Genomic DNA, 23882 nt, shown 5'->3' with positions numbered 1-23882 from the left:
TCTTGGTAATTTTCTTCTTTCACACTGTCTCCTAGAAATCTAATTCTACTGCAAATCAGTTACATGGAAGAACATTTCCGTCCATCATGGAAATCTCAATTGTGTGTCAATGTTACATAGCATGCACATACATGACGTGGTTTCAGCAAGCTAGAGTTTTACTCAATATCCTTTTCACTCAAATTATCTGTTGTGTCATTTCTGTGTATTTGGGAAATTGTGAAAGGAGAAGTACGACTGCGGGTGCTCTTTCAATGTGCGAAAGTAGGAAGCAGACTAGAAAAAGACGGTCAAACAGATACTGAGCAGACTAAGTCTGTGAACATTTTTTTGGCCACATAATAAACAAACTAGAGTACTGTGCAAAAGTCTTGAGCCACTCCTAATTTTTTAATTTACTTCCAAGCAGCCAAATTTTTCACTTTTACTCCTTAGTCGTTAAAGGCTGATTGGGTATTGTCATTACCCCGCTAGGTAGGCAGCAACGACACCCAAGTCTGTGAAGGCGATAACTCAAGATAAGTAGGAGTAGGAGCTTCAAACGTATACCATAGGTTAGAGCTGGGCGATATAAGATTTTTTCATATCACGATATGCTTTTTTCATTTCAGGCGATAACGATATATATCACGATATAAGCCAAATAACTATATATGTAAAATTTAAATGTGATGTTGCTCACAAATAAAATGTGAAATAATCAGCAGCTTGTTTTGATTTAAATATTCATTTTCCATAATAAGTTCAACAGGGCAGATGTACTTAAAATGAGGCTTCAGTTTTATGGTAAAATGGTAAATGGCCTGCATTTGTATAGCGCTTTACTCAGTCCCTAAGGACCCCAAAGCGCTTTTACACTACATTCAGTCATTCACCCATTCACGCACACATTCACACACTGGCAATGGCAAGCTACGTTGTAGCCACAGCTGCCCTGGGGTGCACTGACAGAGGCGAGGCTGCCGGACACTGGCGCCACCGGGCCCTCTGACCACCACCAGTTTTATGCAAAATAAAGGCAAATATTACAATCTACACAAAAGGCAGCCGCTAAAGCGTTTAAGTTTCAAAATAGAACAAACAAAACAGACTACTAAATTGTCAGTTCCACTTGAAACAAAATATTAATTCTAAAAATAAATCTTAGTTTATTTTACAGAAAAAGAGACAAAATTGACCAACTTACATAATATTGCTTTGGAAGCGCTGTCTGAGAGAAATGTTTATGTCCAGGAGTTGGTAACGAGGATCCATTACCTTAATTAGCTGCTTGAATCCTTCATTTTCGATCCGTGTTTATTGGTAGCATGTCTTTAGCAAGACAGTAAGCTATGGCATTCGTTATGTTGCTATGGCTCTTACCTTTTTGTCATATGGTAAGACGCTGGAGAAAGCCGACTCAATTGACTGTTGCTGCTTCACAGGATTCCCCTGGTTGTTTTCGATGACTAATTAGCGCTTTCAGTCAGAGATTGAGCGTGCTCAGTGGGTGGCACTGCTTCAGGTGATAAAAAGGTTTGTTGTATTTCCAGACTTTGTGGGAACATGTTTTCAGCACAATTTACAGTGCGCGTTACGCTGTTTTTTGTCAGACTTCAAATAGCCGAAATACCTCCACACTACGGAACTTCTCTGGCCTTTCCTTTCGACAATCTCTCCGACATTGGAACCATCATCTGTGTTCCCTCGGTATTCTGGTCACCAAAACCCGGCACGGCGGCTGGCTGCTTCTCAAACAAAACACATGTGCGCCTTGGCACTTGAGCTGTACGTAACAAGTTACGTGACGTGACGCCTTCTTGGCTGTGATTGGTTCGGCTCTGCGCTACTTAATTTTTATTGGCTATTGGTTTTTTTTATAAGACAGGAAGAGAGAGAGATGAGGTCTATCGCAATAGTTTCATTTTTCTATCGAGAAAAAGTTATTTCGCAATACATATCGTTATCGTTTTATCGCCCAGCTCTACCATAGGTGTAGCTGCTAAAACTCTCAGACGACTTCGAATCTCAGTGATCTTGACCTCAAGGTCAGTGGTCAGACGTCAAGTTCTCTGACAATCTTGCAAATGCAATTACTTGGAAACAAGACAACGTAGGATTTTGAAATTGCTGCTTTGCTGAGTTTGTTTGTTGAGCTACTCATCACTGGTCTGTGAATCATTCAAGCATGAAAAAAGCATTAACTCCTGGGATGTGCCAGTGTTGTGTCTAAACATAAAAGACAGCTGTGCAAAAATTCAATTTTAAATAGTATCTTTTGTCACTAGAAGCTGAATCCAGGAAAAATGAATACAATGAAACACAACATAAAATGGTTTGGCATAAAATATTTGACAGCAGAAATTTCTGGCACAACTTCACCTACTTCCAAGGTGCATGGAGAGGAGAATGAACTCACAACGCAGGAACTCCAGCAACACTTAAAATGAAAGAGGAACAACTTTATTGACTGACCAACGTGTTTCGGAACATGTTGGTCAGTCAATAAAGTTGTTCCTCTTTGATAAAATATTTGATTCTACAAAGTGATTCTCAAGAGTGATTACCTGAAAACCTGACATATCTCGGCACAGTGTGGAGTACATCTTTAAAATACTTTGGTGAAACTGGACAAGTAGAGAACAAAAGAATTTGCAGATAGCTGAAAGTCAAGTCTTTAAGAAACAGGAAAAAAAGGCCAGCAAAACCTGACACAGGACCTGAAAGATGTATCTGGACCTCCAGCTAATCCATCTATTCTACAATGAAGCCTCACCAGTGGTCTCAGTGGAAGTGTGGCTGTCAAGAAGCCACTCTTAAGGACAAATTATACAAGACCTGGACTGAAAATCAGTGGAAACAGGTCTGATGGAGAGATAAATATAAATTTTGGTCCAAATCATCATCATACATACAGAAGACTTGAGGTAAAAATGAAAATACCACCAGATTTTCAACCACAATGCAATCTGTATAACATTATTGGCAGTGGCTTCACTTTTTAGCACACTGCAAATGCAGTAAAAGCATAGCTGGACAAAAAAGCACAATGAAACACTATCAGTCATAGCACCTCAACACCATTAAAGCAGTGTGGTATCAACTTGAGAGAGGGAGGCGGCCAAAGAAGAGCTTCAATACTAATTTCCAAGGCTACTTGAAAACATATATACTTTGTTTTCACATCTTTTATCATTACACCTATTTCTCATTTTCCTAGCAAAATATAGTGAGGGGTGGCTCAAGGTGTTTGTCGAGCACTGTACTGTCAAGGTAACTCTGTGTGCAAGTTTGTGCTTTATACTCAGGGGTGCACATAAGTGGTCCGCAGGTGCGCATGCGCTGTCAAAATAAAAGACGCGCAACCAGATAAGAAGTTGCAACGCGCGTTTGCGTACATATGAAAGGCCCTGTTTTTGTCCACTAGAGTGGGATTTTCGCGGCATATTCTGCACCACATCTCTGTGCGTTCATCGTTTGTTTGAAGCCAACTCACCTCCTGCAACCACTTTTCCGAGAATACGTGCTTCTTTTGAGGAGACTCCTTCTAACATTTCTTTGGAGGTGGAGTAATTGCTTAAAGGAGCTTGCTTCTTCGACATCTTTAAGAGTTCTAAAGAAATGTCTGTCCTCCTCCAGAAAATCTTATGTACGCAGACGCGTGTTGCAACTTCTTATCTGGTGCGCGTCTTTTATTTTGACAGCGAATGCGCACCTGTGGACCACTTATGTGCACCCCTGTTTATACTGAACAATGTTAGACGTTGGTTTCAGTCCATCTCTCATCGGGTCCTAATTCTAGTTGCACTAATCAGGGTGCTTAAAGTGCGCCTGTGTTTGTACCTGATATAGTGACCAAGACATTGAGTCCTTCCAGGACGTCCATCTGCTGGAAGCGCCGGCGGTTAATCAGAGGGTAAACTTTCCCCTGACCACTGCGATCCAACAGCATCAGGCCACTTTCTGTTCCCACCAGTAAGTTCACTCCTACACACAAACGAACAAACATGCCCATAAGGATAACCTCCAAAAAAGCCACTGACCTCAACTGGAGCTCTGCTGCTTGGCCTGACGGCGCTAGTATGTAGCCTTATTAGAGCTTTGCTGCCACCATGTGGTGAAGGCCTTTATAACTACAACTTTTGGTAAAAAGCTGGACTTTGATGAATGTTAATACAAATACTTAAACATTGGCACAACAAATTTACCTTTAATAATAATTTACATCAAAAAATCCTTGTTAAATAAGTAGCATTTTCTTTAAGTACCATTATCCCCCCACCCCCACCCTGTCATTCAAGGTGACATCATAGTCTGATCAACTGATGGGTAATTATTTTAAAATATCCTTTCTTTTAAGCCCTATCTTTTTGTTCTTACCCCAGAGTGCAGCGCAAAGAATCTCAGAGTTGAACCTCTTCTTGTATTTGCGGATCTCTGGGGTGTCACTCTGAGGGCGGGTGTTGACAGGATTGACGTTGACCACGGAGCCCTTCCGGGATGGATCTGCTCTCAGTGCCTCTGCCAGCCGGGCATCGTTCCCATAGCCTAAAAGGTCAAAGGGAAGGGCTTAGGTAGGATGGCGTAGGATTGTAGAGTTTACCGGACAGGGTGAGGGTCAGTCACATGATCAGCATTAGAAAGCTGTGTAGTGAACTGTGATATTTAAGAATGGAATATCAATATTGTGTGATTGATGTACATGTTATATTACCATGAATAATTGTGTATGTTGTAAGTATGAAAGTTTGGAATGGTATACAGAAATATAAATATCAATGTAATGATTCCCACTACTGCTCCACTCAAACCAGTAAAAAAGGGAGCTGATGTGACGTTCAAAGACAACCGTCCATCAGAGACTGTGAGATTATTAGAATAACAGAATAGTTCTCAGCTGCTGATTACACTGGGACAGAAAAACAAGCTGTGCAAGGTCAGAAAGCCTCTGCAGCCAATGCAAGAGTTTTTATGGTGTCTGTTGTAAAGTGGATTACTCATTATCCCAGCTCTCTTACATGCATTTGGTTCTAGGTTCAGGCATCTGTAGGAAATCTTAACTGCCTCAAATCAGTGATTAAATGCTGACTGAACAATCTAGTATACTTAAGGGGGTCAATGGCTGGTCACCAGCTGCATCAGGTGAGGTAATGGCTTAAGATTTGGCCTTGACGATGACGATGAGAGAACAGGGCTGCGGTGATAAGAAAGCTTTGTTTGTAAATGGCGATAGCTAATGAACTCTATGACCTGAGTGAAACAGAGTCCACACTTACAAACTCTTTTTGTTTGTTAATGATTTGAAATTTTCACGTGCTCAGCCTCTTTACTCCTTGAAAAGAAGCAGCTGTTTTTTTCAGAGCTTCTGTGTATCTGAGTGCAGCTGTGGACACTGGCGGCTACTCAGACACAAGTCAAAACTGAAGCGGCGGGTTTAATCTAAAGGAACAGTTCTCAGAGAGCCATCACAGGGGGTGGCTTGGCGAAGAAAGTTGTGTCAAACTTGGTTGTTAATAATGATGAATGATAATCATCAATTAAATCAACAAAAATAAACAACCAAAAGCTTCCTAACGATGACTTTTAGCACACTAAAATTCAAGTAAGATCTCTTTGTTTCACTTATGATTACTGAAAGAAGTGTGTTGGACAACATGAACCTCTTTTATGACTTCTGGAGGAGGAAATATGAGAAAGTCTGAGACCTGGTCATCAAGAAGATATTAATATTAATTAATTCCCAAACCCCAATTGCAACCAACCATTAATATGTTCATACTACCGCTCATCTGGCCAAATGCTTATTCAGCATCCAGGGAAAGAACAGCACTTCAAAATGTTTATTGTAAACTACAATAACTCAGTTATATTATTTCAAACAAAGCCTTAATTTCTGAATCCAGTCCGATCTCCATGTATTAATGTCTTTAGTGTTGATTATAGTTGATTATGGTCAATCACATACCTACTGCCTCAATTTTGCAAAGCTGTTCATCAGCAGTTTTTTATCCTCTTTCAGTTCTTCTTCTTTTTCTTTTTCCAGTTGCTCCCATTAGGGGTCATTAAAGCAGATCATCTGCTCATCATCTCACCCTGTCCCTTTCATCATCCTCTGTCACACCAACCTTCTGCATGTTCTTCACTACATCTTTCTCTCTGATTTTCTCCCCCTGCTGGCAGATACATCATTTCTCCAATATATCCACTCTTTCTTCTCTGCATATCTCCAAAAATCTCAGCCTTGCCTCCAAACTGCTCAACATGAGCTGTCCCTCTTTCATATTTAGCGTTTTGGGATGAATTTCACTAAACTATTATTATATTTTTTTCATTACTACCTTGATTCAGTTGTTTAATAACTACAGTAATAGTTTACCAAAATTCATCCGAATGACTAAAATGTCCCAAACATTTGTAAACTGTCAGAAAAGTAAAGAAAACCAGCCGTCAGTCATCACATGAGTCAACTGTTTGAAAGCTCACAGACTCAAGTCCCAATCTGTACAGCTAAGAATTTTTGCAATCATATTTTGAGACACCTGAACTCCATGTGTGAGCATGAGATCAGTGGTGCAGCTCAGTCTGGGATTTCTCTTTGGATGTACTCACAAGGGCTGTTCCCTCCTGAACAACAGTCAAACCTCAGAACTGCAGCTTCTATTCCAGTTCAGTGACTTTGAGTTGTGAGTAAAAAGTTGGCTTGTGTCAGAATTGAAGTCATTGTGTTTGAGCTTTTCCAGAGTGACAACTTTTCCTCATAGTTTCTTCAAAGTTTGATTCAACAACCAGAAATGCTTTTTGGATTTCTCTTCTGCCTGCGGTAAAACATGTAGTTAGGCTCTTATCAGTGGGCTTAATAATTCTTTGACTTTGGAGCCTGCCGACCTTTATTGTGACCTTTATCCCCGTGTCATCTCTCACGGAAGTGTTAATTTAACCCCAGCTGAACTTTACTACTGCACCGAGACAAAGTGACCTTACCGACATTGTTGAGGGCACTGCCGGTGGATGGAGAGACCTGGAGAAGTCGTGGGTCAATGAACGGAGTGAAGGAGGAAGAAGACTTGTGCTTCTGCATGTTGTTACTAGACTGGCTCTGCAAAGAAGGAGTTTTGTAAAGGTTTAAGTGTTGTTTTTCAAAGACCATAAACATATGCAGATATTACGGACAAAGATAAATGGAAACACTTAACAACACAGAGCAAACACAGGCAGGCAAACTGAGGATTTTGGTATGTGTTGCATGCAAATACAGTGGACAATCATTCAGGAGGTAAACGTATAAACAGTGAAATGGGCAAAAATGATGATGAAGGCTAAAAAAATACGAATACTGTTGACAAAACAAATAAAAAACAATAACACAAAAGGGAAAAAAATGCCGTTTAAAAAGTATTTCCTTGGAAAACATACTTGCGGTTTCACTCCTAACTGCCATGTGTGCTACCATCTATTGTCTGGAGAATGTGAGAATATAGCTTGTTTGCTGAAAATAGGCAACATCAAGGCATACAAATTGATTTAAACGTTTTGAGGAGTGCTTTTAAGACAAAAGACAACCTCAGAGGACACTCTGGCAAAAAAAAAAAAAAACAACCAAAAAAACTGAGCTAACAGATCTGTTGCGATAATAAATATATCAACAAGATATTCACAAAAATGCAAGCTTCCACCAACACCAGCATCTCTCTGTAGAGACAGAGTGCCAGAAGAGGTTAAAAGAGATTCTAAAAAGCTGAAAAACTAAAAAAAAAAAAGAGCACTCATCTTATTTATTTGAATGACTTTAGTTGTTTTGGGGAGTTACAGTGTTATTGATGGCAATTATTATAAAAGCTCCCTTTGACACTCCTGTGCAAGAAATGAATACCCTAAGCCAGTGTCTGCGTTGGGACTTGAAGACATACCTCTGTGAGGATGCCAAGCTTGTCCAAGGGACTCTGTGGGGACATAGACGAGGGACTGGCAAGGCTGGAAGAGGAAGGGGAGTTGGATGCAGAGGAGGAGGGGGAGGAATGGTGGCTCTGCTGGATCAAGTCTGGGAGATGGTGGATGCGACCAGCAAAGCCATTCCTTTCCGAATGCTGTATGGGGTGATGATGGTGATGATGATGGTGGTGGTGGGGGCTGGGGGTGTGGTGAGCGAGGCCCTGGAGCGACACCGAGCCGGGGCTCGGGGCAAAGCCTGCATGCATGCCAGGTGTCTGCGTTTGGCCTGGGCCAGGGCCCGTACGCTTTCTGTTGTCACCTGCACTCTGGAAGTAGAAAGAGGGGTACACAGCTTTGGGTCTAGATGTGTTCCTGATGAGTTCAGGGGAAGGGAAGGTATTAGCTAGAACAAAGGGTATACTAGAGCGGCTATTCTACAGGCGGAAAGAAAACTCTTGTTAGCAGTTGATTACATGGTAAGATAATATTTTAAGTAATTTTGTGGCATTACTAAACTGACCTTTTGTAGTTTGCATTGGTCCTAAATGTATGTGAAGATCACTTACGTACTTGATTCTTTTTCTGTCACCTGATCAAATGGCTTTTAAAAGTTAAATGTCTGGAATTGTTCAACAATACTCTGTATGCACTATTAAACTCTGTCAGCCTTTTATGCTTCATTTCTTAACACTGAATTGCTATCCACTGGCCAAAAAGTAAGAGAACATGATCAACGAAACATACAGACAAAACGGATAAACTGTCGGGGTATGAACAAACAAAATGTACAAATAAAGGGAAAGCATAAAAGGTATGAGGTGAACAATTGGTGATTCTTTTTCCGATCTCCCAGTACCTGTCTGACAATCAGCGTGCTGTCTTTGCATGGCGTTGTGCCTGCATCACTCTCGCCCTCTTCGTGGACGATCATGGTTTTCACTGACTCCGTTTCTCCGTTACTCAGCCGAGAAGAACTGCAGGTGTGGGGAGAAGTTCAACACAAACACATCATGTTTGGGCTCCAATATGGTTTTACACACCCGTGCAAGCCATGAGAAAAAGCAGCTTTATAAAAGACAGACACGGCACTCAAAGGTACTCTGCAGAGACGAAGGTGATGGTTGCCCCGGCCTTTACCCAGAGAGCCAACAAACAGCTTGCCTGACAACAAATTAGCCAAATGTCCTCTGCACATAGGTTCAAAGCAGTCTCTACTGTGCTCTAGCAGGCTTTCTACATCTCGCTGTAATACAGGTGTAGGTGAATATGCTGACTACATCCATAACATGACTAAGCGTGACTTTAGTTTAAGTCCTGTGGCAAGTGCATCTTGATCATCTTGGGAATCAGAATCAGAATACTTTATTAATCCCAGAGGAAATTATGTGGTCACAGTTGCTCCTGAAGAGTAAGACCAATAACTAAATGAAATGAAATAATCCAATATATTACAAAATATAATAGAATATAAAAAATAGCTCCAATTATAAATATCCCAGTATATCACACAAATTAAATACATATAGATAAAACTGAGGTGATCTTCTTATCAATACATTTGTTTTCTTTGTAGAGGATGTGTGCAACTACTGCAGTGTGTACTTGTGCTTTAGATGGTATCTGGACTTAGAGATAATTAAAGCTTAAATGTTGAATAGTAGTACAGCATTTGATTAAAAAAATAAAATGTGATTTGACTGATGACTGTAGACTTTCTGCTTTCTTTTATGCACACAAGCCTCTCCTCCACATTCATTTAGACAGGGCTGGTCTTGTCAGCCTGCAGGCATTACCAGGAGGGCTGCAGTCTGGCTTAACTTGCCTAAAAAGACTTTCAGATAAATCAAAATGCAGCTCTGCTAAGCAGGAGCATAATCTCATCCATTAACCCGAACCGATGCATTCTGCTCTGAAAGTGTAAAGCCTGCAGGAAAGTTGTGTACATACACAGCTCTGGAGTCCTCCGGGCCAGAGGTCGACTCTTCACCTGCCTCCTGATCCACCTCTTCATCGTCATCTTCGTCAGTGGTGTCCGATTCTTCACTGGAGGATGAAGGGTAATCTGTCACCTTATTTAGGGGGCGAACATCATCCACTGCACGCAGTTCTTTGGCCAGAGCCGTCAGGTCCTAGAAGCCGAGACATAAAAGGTGAACCGTGTATGAACGCTTGTTTTAACGTGTTCAGTCATTCTTCCTCTGCTGATGTATTGTCCGTTCTTCATCACTGCATATTACATGCAAATAGCTAGGGGCTCTACGTAAGATTTGCTGTTAATCTTTCTTAAGCAACACAGGAAAGAGAAAGCTGCTGGAGAAGAAGAATGGTTATGGATGTGCGCCAGCCGATGAGAAGCCAACGGAGGAGCAAAGCCAAAAGAGAAAAGAGAAAAAAAGAGATGACTCCAGAGCAGTACAGCTGGTGCTCCTCAAGCTACAGTAGGTAAGGTTAGTGGATTAATTCTAATAATGAAACAGTTGTTAGAGCTGCAAAGATGAAAAGTTAAACCAGCTCAGAAAAATGGTTAATTTATTAAGTTCAGAGAAGTCATGAGTTAAAACGACCACCGCTGAGGAAGAGACTGCTGAGAAGAGAATGCAAATAATACGTGCAGTAGATCCCTTCAGCCAGTGAGCTCAATCCAAAGATAAAACAAGCATTTCTTAGCCTGATCAGACCAGTCAGTTTGGTGGAGTTTATTTTCATTCATATACCCACACACAGAAAGACTGAAGCAGCAAAATCCCTGTCACAATTTGTTAATAATCACACTCTCCATCTATTTAACTGCAACTAACTGGAAGCAACACATTTAACAGTCACCACGCACACAGAGTTTAACTAAACCCATCCCGCCTAGTGAGCTACTGGCTAGTCAGCTCCGAGTCCACTCTCACCGCTGATCTGTTCGGCCTGAGCACGTCCCTCCTCTCCTCTGGTTTTTTCCCAGCATTCTCTGGCCGCTGGAGGGGTGAACCCTCCGATTTAGAAGAGGCTAAAGGAGGTGGAGGTGATAAGGTCAGCATGTTGGAAAATGTTGGAATAAAATCTACACGTTTAACTAATGTTGTTAGTGATTTCACCTACATGTTATTACACACTTTAGCACAGCTATGTTTTGAGGTGATTTTTTAGTTATATTGTCCACCTCCTGCATGTTTCTAATTGCTGACTTGGTTAACGTATGTGTGAACTCACAGCGGGCCCTGAACCTCTCTCCTGAGCCACAGTGAGAACCGGGCTGAGAGCTGGAGTTACTGGAGCTGCTAGAGGAACTGGAGCCTCCGCTGCCACTATTACTGGTCGTTCTGGGAACCAGTTTCTCCACTCGTTCCCACAGCAGCCGAGGCTCCGCTGCACTGCAGAGGCAACAGAGTCAAGAGAGTCAGGTAAACTATCATAGCTACAGAACCTTTTAAACAGCAAATTAAAATGTTGTAAATAGAGCACAGCTAATTTAACTTTTTAAATTTGCTAATTATTACTGACATGTTATTGGATTATAGTTAAAGTTCTTAATGAGCAGTGCAAAAACGCTAAATACTTGAAAGCCTATTACAGAAAGCCAAGAGTTTTAGATATTAAAAACAGCACTGCAGGGTAAAGAGGAAGGAAGAGAGATGACACTCCATGAAAAGGTTTGTGGTTTGGAAATAAAGAGAGACACACATTTACACACAAGTACAGAAGTAGAGACAACAAGGTTAGACAGCTAGAACTATTACATAAAGCCTCCCACACAACTCCGCAGACTGGGACTGTAACAGCACAGACAGTGAAGACGCTGAATTAATTTGTCAGATCCATCACTAAATGAAGTGTTTTTGCACAGCCTTTGTGAAAGTCTTTTCTTTCTGGATGTCTTTGTAATTGCAGAGTTGAAAACAGGAGACTGGATTCAATGTGCTTCAGAGCACGTTGAATCCAGTCTCCTGCTTAAGACACTAGTGGAGTGCCACAGGGTACTATTCTGGGCCCAGTTCCTGTCATTTAATGAATTATATTTTTGTTATTTCAAAGATGTCTCATATGTCATACTACACAGATGCTTTTTAAAAATAGCCAGCTTGGCTTTTCTTTTCTAAATATCACATATCTAGAATATTATTCACAAATGTCAGCCATATCTTTTGAAGGGCACGTTTCCAAATTTTGATTTTTTTTTTGGAAAAGAAAAAAAAAAGACTGCAAGAAGAAGAACGCAGTAGTAAAGCAAAGAAAGGAAACACATTCACACAACACAGGTTACGAAAGTTTACCTGGCAGCATTGTGTTGTGCTGCTTGGCTGCTGTGTGCGGCGTTGCCAAGGTGATGAGGCGAATCTCGCCTCGGCAACACTGGGGACCTTGATGTAGTCCTGACAGGAACCTTTTCATGATAAAAACAGTAACCAGCTTACAAATACACATATTTTAGGCATGGATGTACTGCCATGTGCCGTAAATATGCAAATAACATATTTTTAAACTTCACCATCACATGAGTGTGTCACCATTATAATCCATTGGAAAACTTCAGAACTAGTAGCTATACCACAACATGTCAGGCTGACTAAGGTAAACACATTATTTGGCTGGACTAATCATCAGAGATCCCTTTTGATTTTTCTGATAACTCACGACTCCCAAATAGAAACAATAAAATGGTATAAAACTTCTAGTTTTGTATCCCTCGATGTTGCCCAGGGTTCAATAGTTTGCTTAATTACTGCACCGATTATCGTCAGTTACATTTTCACAATTACTATCTGTTAGCTTCTGCAGGCATTGAATAAATCATATTAAAAGATTCATAACCTTTACTGTTTTTGTAGAGATACCTTTCAGTCGGTGATATAAAAGTACAGATTGTGTGTAATTAATTCAGGCCCAGAGATAAAAGCTCCAGTCAGTCAATTTAAAGTCTGACTTGGCAGTAAAATTACACCTAAAGCTCAAAAAATGTCCAACAAGTAATAATTGTCACATATTAGAAGGATATCAGAATTATCAGGGGGAAGGTGTGAGTAACTGAAGTGTTTTAGTATTCATGAGTTTAGCCAGCATAAAACACAAGTGTTAAAAAAAAAAGTAGCAGGGAAGGCTTTGGAAGCTGGACAGTTGGTACAAATCTTGTAACGAGCTTAAATTTTGTTCTGGTATACTGTCAGGAGAAGTAATCTTATTATTTTTAATGTAAGGGGAAGTAGACTGCCTTCTAATAGAATACACAATAACTGTGTTCACATTAGAATTTGTTAACAAACCAGACTAAATTAAACAGCTGGGTTTGTTTAAACAAGGCACCAACAAGCTCACATTTCGATGATGACGTGACTGAAACAAAAACACAGGATCTATGCGTGCTGCATCTCTGCTGCTCATGAACTGCGCATCTCTGACGTGACTGCCTGTTGTGTTCTTACAGTATCTAACTTGAAATGTATAAATGTACGTACGACAGTGTGGGACTTTTTAAATTACGCTTCCACAACCACAAAACAATCTTCTGGACAAGCCCCACCCGGCCAACTAAAGCCTTCATCATAGTCACAGGTCACGCACGTGAAGCACATTTTCCCCTAAATCAGTCACATGTAAATTCAGTGAAGCCAACGCAGAGGAGAGCAACACAGCCATGCACAACAGAACCTTCAGCCATTTATTTATTTAAGAGTTTAAGTTAGGGACAAAATGGGAACAGTATGAACTGATGTTACTGATTGGTCAATCTTTTCTCAGTAGCATTTTCCTCTATTTTAAGGCTGAACCTGCTTGTGAGGTCCACCATTGTTTACTTGAAGCTTTCCCATTGTGTTTCATTGACAGGGTGCATTCTCTTAGGAAACTACTGTCTTCTTAAGGCTTACATTCCTCATCTTGTTATTTTTATGTTGTTTTGCGGTGGTGCAGCAAAAGTCTAAATTAGTGTGGTGAGGGAAGAAAAAAGCAACATGAGGCAGACTGTCTCGACTCGTCCTATAAGTGGAACAACAGTTGAGTTATAGAAAGGCCACAGATTAAATGTTGTGATGCATTTTAACTAACAGCTATTTTTGCATGAACATGAAATTTCACCACACAGAGTAACTTCCTCTTTTGTCAGATATTGTGTGCAAAAATTGGACTAAAATGCCCTGCAATATCCGATTTCCTCACATACAGCGGATATTGTGTTTCTTGGTCTCCATACCAGGAAAAAAAATAACAGCTGTTTAAATTCTGATATTGTATTAAACAAAAGGTGGGAAATCATTACAGTAGACTGTCTTATTCAACTACTGCTACCACACTGGGCTTCTTTCTTCTAGTCCTTACCCTCGGTGGGACCTCCGCTGAAGGGGCTGGTTCATATTGCCTAGGCTGGGGATGGGGGTGTGGGTCAGTGCGAGCAGGCGTTGATGATGAGGATGATAATGGTGATGATGATGATGGAAGGTGATGGCGGGATTCGTGGCTGTTTTGAAGGTGGAGATTTTCAAAGCTAGGAGTGAGCGGCTCTGTGAAGGAGTGCGATCGCGACACAACAGGCGGAGTGGCAGTGGAGGAGTTTGATGAGGCCACGCTGCTGCTGCTCTTTAAAGCAGCCAGATGAGAACGAACCTTGCGGACGACACAAAACAGAACACAATGGGGGAGCGCAGGTCAGTCTGCATGCAGGGTATTCGGACAAGGAACAAGCTCAGGGACTGCAGGGTATCTTAAGGGGTTTGTCACATTTGAGCTAATGTTAGTAACACTAACATTAGACTTCTCAAATGTGGAAATCAGGGCGATGCAGGTCCTACTGGTTATTGTAAGGTTATTTTTGGTCATTCATAATTAGATGTGGAGCAGTGAGAGTGGTCTTAGAGCACGAAAAGGATCCAGCAATGAGCAGAAAGTAAAAAACAACAAAGAAAAGCTGCGATGACTTAACAGAATGACACATCCATACACTGCAGCTGTCATTTAGCTCCTGTTTGCTGCCAGGCTTCAGCTGAAGAGCTCTGCTGCATATTCAGTTGGTAAAGATGTAAATGAGAGGATATAATTAAATGATAGATTTATTATATTGCTATTAAAGTAGATGGAAGATGACATGTATTTAAACCTTTTGCTGCAAAAGTATTCACTTTTTCCAGTGGCATTAAGTTCAATCAGGGATTCTAGATGGAAATGTTCTTTCAGCTCAGATGCAAGGATTTTCAGTCTTGGTCATTTGTGCACAGAGCATTTATGATTTATAATAACACACTGTGTCAGAAACCTGACGTGGCGAGTTGATCTGACAACTTGGCAGAGGCCAACATGATGTTAACAACCACTGCTCTGAAATACTAGATCGTTTTAACGCCACAGAAGCTGATTTCAGTTCAATCAAAATCAAAGAAGAGCTGTAGATATTTTAAAGGCACATCTTTAAATGACTTGAATCTTTGCAAATCCCCTTAAGAACCCAAGAGTGCAACAGGAGGGGAGAAAGAGCACTCGTGAAATAGACATATCTGCATGTCATACCTATTATCACTTGGGCCACCCTTTTTTTGGAGAGCAGAAATTTCACTGTAAAAGCTTTTATCTTAAAAAAAAAGGGTAGCCTGGATAAATCAGGGAATGACACAAAATATAAAAGAAGACATAATGCACAGGGAATGGAGAGATTAAGCTGAATTGATCCAGGAAAAAAATATCGAGTCATGCTTTTACTGGCTTGGCTTTAATCGGCTTTTTTTTTGGACACTTTAGTCCTTTTGATATACTGCATGGTCCTTTTAGATTACCTTCAAAAAATTATCTATGAATCAAACATGGAGATGATGCATGAATAAGGAGTAAAAACAGGCTGACATGCAAACAGGCGTGCCAACAGAACCACAACGGTCCACGCAGCATGCACACATTCATGGCTGGGAGTGGAGGAAAACATGTGACTTTGATAGTGGGCACTGCACATCCTGCCTTTCACCTTATTCATAATCACCATCTTAACCTTAACTAGTTTTTTGTTTCCATATTTGACAGCAGTGAGATTTCTTTAGGAAGGCAGCTAATACAAACACCTTACGTTGGTCTTTAGGCATCATGATATGAGACCTTTGTGTGGTGAATACTCTATAGGCTCTCTGTTAATGAGAGTAATCCACTTTTAACATTATGGGTTAATAACGCTCTAGTGAATTACATCGTCACACCCGCGGCCAACACAACCCCCATCCTACTGAATAACAGCATCATTTCTATATAATGTAATCTGTGTGACATATCCAAAACAGATTGACTTATATGAACTGTGATTATTCATGCTTAGTGTGCTCAATCCTTCACTGGGAAAATGACTAATACTGCCTGAGTCACCCTGCAAAATTTGGATGCCCATGAATTATGAATGTTTTTAATCACCAACACACAATAAGGAGTTACAGCATGTAGAGCAGAGATCTTCAAACCCCCCATTACAGCATCAGGCAAATCCCATAAACACACACATTTGCACACCTTGTGGTAAACACACATCTGGTGAAAGGGCTTTTGTTTGCATTTACATATTGGGAGGACAACTTGTCAGTCAAAGAGTTAATTATGGCAGAAGGTTGGACTTGGTTGATTTTCATTACCACAGGGAAGCTGGGTGAAAAAGGGGAGATTTCTTTCCAAATCAGTCAAGAGTTTTATGCTGTTCCACATTTTAGCTGGTTAAAATGAGGGAAATGAAATAGAGGTAATAACAAGCCCGAGGCTGAAAAGAGTCATGAGAAGTTCAGCAGCAGCACACAGTTGGATACATTATTCAGATGAAACGACCTCAAAGCTAAAGACACAATCCATGAAGGGAGAGAAAAAAAGCAGAACAACTCCTAAACTGAGAAACAATAAATCTTCCAAAGTGCAAAGATTTCGGTTTTCCTCGAGTCACCTGAAGGAGAAACCTAATGAATTATTATCAGGGGGAAAAAACATAAAAAATCACAGATAACAACTTGAAGCAATGAGGCCATTCAGGTTATTAAGAAGGTAAATGGACTTTTCGAGTAAACCAGCATTTTCTGAAAAATGAGCTTTTCAAAGCATGCATGCAAGGGTGTATAATACATTTCAGCATCTTAATCCATTCAAAGTTGGCAAGGCAATTGGGCAATATAAGGCTGACAGCATACTCTAAACCAGGGGTGCCGAACACATGCCCAGAGGGTCAGAACTAGCTCTCCAAAGGGTGTGTTTCAACTGTTCATCAAAGCTCGAGACCTGAGTCATTATTAATTTTGCAGCCTTCTTACAGACAAAGATGTTAACTATAGGTTACAATACCACAGTGACATAAGGTGGTTAAGCTTCGGCTCTTTGATTTATGACAGTAATGTTTCATTTTAGTGACAGTGAACTGACTGGAGGAAGGAGGAGGGGAAAACTAAATAAGTCATTACGCTATGACTTTACTTATCACGCCCACTGCAGATCACGTCCGGTACACTGTGGCCCAAGAACTAATAACTCTCGCCCTAATTTGGCTTGTTCACATAACTGAATGACAGGTTAGCAGCCATAAAGTCCTCAGGCATGCTCAGCCCGACCAAGCTCTGCTATTACTTACTTCCATGTAGAAAAAGGGAAGTTGATATTACAATCATGTATGAAACAATATGAAACTTGATAAATTACAATCAGATCTTGTATCATGCAAACAATATGAATATATATCAAATAATATATATATATATATATATATATATATATATATATATATATTATATATATATATATATATATATATATATATAAATCTTTTTTTAAATTCTGAACTCTGTAGCCTTAGCAGCTACATTTTCAGTTTAGCAGGACTACATGCTGTGCTGAACAGATAAGAGATCAGATCACTTTCATGTTCTGACGTCAGGTCTCTCAATCTGGTGTTTCTGCAATAAATTTTTTAATTTTTTTCAGTGCTGTCATCCTTAACTCCATCCCCTGCTCAATATGCTCATACACAGCAAAATCCTTTAAGATGTAAATCACCAGTGGACTGCTCCTAGTCCACACCAACTCACAGCTGTAAATGTAAAAGCAGAATAGTTTAAGAGAAGAAGTCACTCTTACCTGTGGTTCCACAGGCCGGTGCATGGCCTCAGAAGCAGAGTTCCCATTGGGGTATGAAGACTCAGATCGTGGCGGCACCGGAGGCTGCTGTGGTTTGGTCTGAGCTGACTGGGGAGAACCCTGGATGTTCTTCCGATATCGCTCGTCAGCCTAAGAAGGACACGTGCAGACAGCAGTATTAGCAGCAAGTTGAGAATAAAGGTGGATGCAGGTCAGTACACAAAGAGGAGAAAAGACAGAAGCCATCAGCCGCTACAGTTTGTTAGTTTCTTCCAACAGAGAAGAGGTGATTTGTTCTGGCAGTAGTTCAAGCACATCAGAAAGTTATCTGCTGATACAGGCACACCAGCAGGGACAACAAAGCACCTCCTCAAAGGCAGCAGTGTTATTGGCACCGCAGAATTCCCACATCCCTACGAGGACAGCAATTCCATGACCAGCAAGACTGTCATGCATTTTTCATGTGGAGAGAAGACATTCACAAAGGAAAGGTTAGGTCACACGCTGAGGTCCAGGACACGGTTCACCATAGAAAGTCAGATTTTGAGATTTTGGTTTTTTTGGTTATTCTTCAAAATGGATATTTGGATCTCTTTTCCATTTGTGGATTTTTTTCTTCATGTTGCCACTTTATCAGAAACTTTGTGATTACAGTGTTATCATTACAACAAAAATGATGGCTGAATTATCAAAAGATGACTATCCTGTTTGTTCCACCAGTGTTAGGGCGTCTGAGCTGTTTTGGCCAATGATGTGCTTTTATTTGGCTAGCGTCTCTGTCATTATCCTTCCCAATAGGCACTAAAAAGGGATACCAAATGCCAAAAAGACGAAAGAGGCTGTAAGTCACGCTGAGCACTAATGAGGTGGCTCGTTTTTATTAATGTGGGGACAAGGACTACCGTGAGGATAATTAGAGACCAGTTGTGTCCAAGTGAGCATTTCACTGCAAACTCACGAGAAAAAGCTCAAATGACATCTGCTCATACACTGTAAACAGAACGCTGACATAGCCACCACGACACCAACGTTTGGATTGTCATTTTCACTATCAATGTCTTGTGTTTTTGAAACTAGATGATAGGAGCAAGGGGGTGGATCTGAAAGAGAAACCAGGGATTTTAAGTTGTACCCTGATTTATCATCTGCTGTACTTGAAATGGGGCTATCATTTGCAAAGGGAGCATCAAGATTTATTTAATAAAATGTGAACTTGGCAAGCAAGACCCTAAAAAACTGGTTACTGAGCTCATGCATAAAGGGAGAAGTAGGTTCATTTTCTCACAGGCTTCTGTACAATCTTATTTATCTTGCAACCAGAGGAGTTGCCCTCTGCTGGCCATTAGAAAGAATGCACATTTAAGGCACTTCAACATTGGCAGCCCTTTTCAGGCTTTTTTTTCCTATGAGGATTTCACAAGTATTGGAAATTAGCAATACTATAAACTCTATGTGCAGCACATCAGTTTCATGCTCCATATTGGACCTACGTTAAACATTATTGTCCCTTTTGTTTCTCTCTCTCTCTCTCAGTTAGCCCTGTTCCTGCTACAGCTGTCTCTGGAGGAGCTGATGCTTCTCCAAAGTCAGCTTGAAAAGATCTATAACATCACTTGCTTTAAAGATTTGTCTCAAGTTGAGTTCAATTATTAGAACTTCATATTTAAGTTCACCTAGATAGATAAAATAACTGCTGATGGTCCTGTAACACAGGCATGTATGTGCGTCATGGACCTGTTTAATTATTAGACGTGAGTTTAGAAACAGTCTAGCTACAGAGCTCGTCTACAAAGCCATTCATCCCACACCATCAGCTCACCGTCACCATCTACACACGATACACTAAAGACAGCGGGAGTGAGTATACACAAGCAAAGGAAGCATTTTACAAGCAGTCACTGTGACTGATCAGCTAACGAGGTTCACCTCTCTGACTGGCTCAGAGTCAGGGGCGGGGCCTTGAAGGTCAGCCACTGGTAGCCTGCTTTCTGTAGTTTTTTCCAGACTGGAGGCTGGACTGGGCCGTGTCTTCTCACTGTCAGTGTTCTGTGGTTGTTTTGTTGTTTCCTGCTCAGGGGCTTGCAGAGGCTTTACCCTGTCGGGTTCGGGGTTCTGTGGGGGTTTGGGGGTCTGTTGCTGGGCTGTTTTGCTACTGTCCAAGTTCTGGTTTTGCTGAAGCGACAGCAGGTAGGCCTGCTCCTGCTGCAGCTGTCTCTGGAGTTTCTGAGCTTGCCGCTGCTCCTCAAGCTCCCGCCATTTGTACTCCTGAGTACAGGGAGGGTCAAGTTGAACTAAAACCGCTAGCACACAGAGGCTGGTCGACACTTACTATGTCCAAAAAAGTTATTTTTGGTACTTTAAGGGATTAAGGATCCATTTAGATGACCCCATACAGTTACACCAACCATCAGTTTGGAGTCACATGCCAGCAGTGACTGCAGGAATACGACTGTATGAAAACTATTGTGTAGAACTTAGCATCAGAGAAGGAGAGAGCACTTTGTTTTGAAAGGCTCTTGGTGGTAATGGCATTATAATATTGCAAGGCTTTTAACTCATTTGTTACTTTCAATACATATTATTTATCCTTATATTTAAGGATATATTAATATTTATTATATATCCTGTAACTGTGAGCAGTGACATCACAGCTGTTAACAAACATGGCACACATAGCTTTATATTCTAGTTTCTATTAGGGTGAGTGTCTCAGGTCCTAAAAATGTTGAATGCACCCTTTATGACTGAAACATTGCTAATTCAACTCACAGTGTGATTTGACTGTTTAAAAATGTGCTCTGTTAAAACATTGAGTTTCAGGCTGAATCAGGCTTTAGTGGAGAATTTAAATGGGAGGAGACTCTGAAATTTAAACAAACTGTTCAACCCTCTTCAATCTTACACCTCACCCTAATGATTTTCCTGCAGTCTCAAAAAACAAAAAAAAACAAAAAATTAAACAATCTGATGGATACTGGTGGGGGAAAAATGTCCAACTGCACGCCTGTTAGACTGCTGTGGTGAAAAGCAATTAAACCAGTGAAGCATTAATACAGTTTTATGCAGTAGGACAGTTGTGCCCATTGCCAGAGGCTCCATCTAAATATAGGCTGTTAATTCAAACATGTAACATTCATCCCTATAATACAGCTCAAAGTAAAATGTTTCACAGTTTAAACAGAAGTCAGCTTGTTTTTTGACTTTTTGAATGGTGACTATGCAGGAACCACATGGTCAGAGATTAAGTAATGGTTGAAACTGGAAGTGAGGATGTTAACGGTCATATCCTTTTATTATGTGAATATCCGCTCCAAACCCCAAGAGAAACAGAATACTTTAAAAAGAAAAAGAAAATAACAACATGGTTTGAGTATCAGTATCGCCTCCCCTGACCCTTTAACATCTGGAAGAGGGGAAGCCCTCTCTTTCCGTGGGATGACTAGTTTCCTGCTGATGACATCACCATCACTGAGAGGCTCGTAAACATCCTGACTTCCCCGGCAAAATCTGAGAATGCTCATTATACTCTGACCTCAACCGTTAACGGCTCCCCTCGGCTTCACAAAAGTCACAATTTATTTCTAAAAACTTGATGAAGTTTAGCACAGAAGGCAAATGGACTCAGGAAAACTCATGTAACGGAGGAATAAAGTACCTGCGTTAAGAAATTTAACAACCTGGGAGCAGAATCTTTAAAACATAACCACTTGGGGAATGAAAGCAGAAACAGCATTAAGCTCATTTAGATTTTTTTAAAATGATAAAAGGGGGAAAAAAATGAAGTTGAATGTGACTCACCAGAAGCATGGCCTGTTCATGGAGGAGCTGCTGTTGCAGGATCTCCAGGTGCCTCTGCTCCTCCTCCAGCTGTCGACGTATATACTCCTGTCAATCAGAGTCCACAGCCATTAGTTAAATATCAGAAAGGTAGGTTTAAAAATCCATCCAAATTAATCCAAATCCTAATTAAAGTTTATAAAACAAATCTTTCAGTGTCTTGCCCAGTTGATTCCCTCCTACCTGCTCGCGGTCAGCCCTCCTCTTTTCCTCCTCGGCCCTCCTGCGCTCCTCCTCTTCTTTGCGGCGTCGTTCCATCTCTTCGATGCGCCTCTTCTCCTCCTGCTCGCGCCGGCGCTGCTCACGCTCCTGCTGCCTCCTCATCTCGCGCTCACGTCGTTGTTGCTGGAGGAGTTAAAAAAAAAAAAAAAGCAAAAAACTGCTCATTGTCCTAGTTCTGATTTTGTCAAGTCATACGAGACACTGACCTCATGTTTCCTAATCAGTGCTGAACTAGAATCTGCATGACTGGCACAGTATTAATATTTTAATTTGACCTGGATTGGTAAGAGAAGCAACGTGAGACCACAAAGTGTGCGACTCACACGAAACGGTTAAAACCCTGTTCAAACATTCAGCACACTGCTGTATAGCGCACATGGTTATTGCTCTGAATTTTCCTCCATAACGATAACTGCCTTTGGTGCCACTCGAGTGGCAGCGTCTGGGGCAGAAAGATGAAGCCGCTCTAAAAGTGTATAGTGGTTCTTTGCCACACTCAACCTCACACACTCAACCTCACACTCAACCTCACACACTCCTATGCTAAAAGGCCCAACATTACAGCATCTTTTGGCTTAATCTAAGGCTAACCAATGGGTTAGTGGATAATCTTCATGTTTTAGATAAAGTCTGCGGTGTCACTGTGATGGGACTCCACAAGTGTGTCTGCTTCATCACACCAAGGAGATACATAGTGAAGGCTGCTTATAGAAGTTACACCCTTCAAAGCAAAACAATCAAGAGGCTCAAGAGAATCAATTTTCAATCATTTTCTGAGTTCAGCTATGTTAAGATTTCTCTATCACACAGATATACAAAGATAAAACCATGAATTTGACAGAAGAGCAATCTGAAAGTATGAACCAGCAGGTTAAGGCTGGGTAGGAGCTTTTTAGAGGCCATCAAGGATGAATTTTAACCCTGCTGGGTTCAAAACAGGATGAGTTATAGATTAATTTGGAATGCACTGTTGCAGGTCATCTCTTTAACTATTTTATTCACAGCTGTCAAGGATTTACACAGCTCTACGAATGTGGCTCAGAGTTAGGATTTTAACAGCGATCCAAACTGTGGTGTGGTTTTTTTTGTTTTTGTTTTTTTATTTGGGGGTTTTGGGGACCTTTTAAACTCAGTTTGCAAGTATTTTTGAACAGATAGACATCAGTATAGGTTATGGCAAAAATGTCTTATTTATGTGAGTAGAGAAAACATAAATACTACAGAGGTGTATGAGCTGGACAGACAAGTAAGAAGACGATAACATGTCAACATTTCAAGGACTGCATTAACACTGGATATCTTAATCAGTGTGAAAGTTCAGGCCTGACAGGCAGCGTGTTTTTTTGTGTGTTTTTTTTAACTTGGCTCTCTAAGCAGACACATGAAGGAATTACACTGATTTCTGTCTGTGAGCGAGTTGTGACAGGGTGCGGGGAACGCTGCGGGACTTCAGTTCACGGATTGCGTACGATGACGCATCGTGTTTGCACAGATTCTGTGCTCAGCATTCAAGCTTCCAAACGTGGTGATCTATCAGAACAGGAGAGCACATGTACGCCGATATTTCACTGATGTGGCTGGCGTTCAACTGCGGCTTCTCGCTGTCTGATTCATCCACAAGCACCGTCATGAATCAAAAACGGAGCCTTGAGCTGTAAGTGCAGTGGGAAAACACGAGCAGAAATACAACTTTTTTTCTCTCTCTTCCCACAGAGGCCTTACACTTGTGCAGTGCAGTGAATTTATATGTGCTCAGTGAATTTTTGAGTGTGTTTAAATTTGATTTTTTTGGGTGGGTGAGGGGTGTTTCCCCAGTCCCTCTTTTAACATTTAGAGCTGTCTCTTCTCCTTTTCTTCCAGAG

General features: G+C 40.9%; 1 protein-coding gene across 7 annotated transcripts in view; it reads right to left on the bottom strand.

Moving 5' to 3' along the window:
* Positions 1–23882, bottom strand: part of LOC116314764 (mitogen-activated protein kinase kinase kinase kinase 4-like) — a 96951-nt gene that overhangs the window by 9073 nt on the left and 63996 nt on the right. Inside the window, exons 13-26 of one of the 7 annotated variants that reach the window (XM_039599699.1) lie at positions 21982–22143; positions 21760–21846; positions 19888–20226; positions 17962–18111; positions 14206–14490; positions 12168–12277; positions 11107–11267; positions 10806–10903; positions 9856–10037; positions 8765–8882; positions 7887–8234; positions 6961–7075; positions 4360–4527; positions 3823–3966 (exon numbers count right to left, since the gene is read on the bottom strand). In XM_039599699.1, coding sequence (XP_039455633.1) covers positions 3823–3966; positions 4360–4527; positions 6961–7075; positions 7887–8234; positions 8765–8882; positions 9856–10037; positions 10806–10903; positions 11107–11267; positions 12168–12277; positions 14206–14490; positions 17962–18111; positions 19888–20226; positions 21760–21846; positions 21982–22143 — 2467 coding nt within the window. Of the gene's footprint in view, positions 1–3822; positions 3967–4359; positions 4528–6960; positions 7076–7886; positions 8235–8764; positions 8883–9855; positions 10038–10805; positions 10904–11106; positions 11268–12167; positions 12278–14205; positions 14491–17961; positions 18112–19887; positions 20227–21759; positions 21847–21981; positions 22144–23882 lie in introns of those variants that run through there. The other 6 variants (XM_039599701.1, XM_039599700.1, XM_031732895.2 and 3 more) reach the window with 6 other exon arrangements.

The sequence above is a fragment of the Oreochromis aureus genome, linkage group 16 (assembly GCF_013358895.1).
Source record: "Oreochromis aureus strain Israel breed Guangdong linkage group 16, ZZ_aureus, whole genome shotgun sequence".
Classification (NCBI taxonomy): domain Eukaryota; kingdom Metazoa; phylum Chordata; class Actinopteri; order Cichliformes; family Cichlidae; genus Oreochromis; species Oreochromis aureus.
Note: the sequence above shows the minus strand (reverse complement) of the source record. Positions and strands in the feature narration are given on the sequence as shown.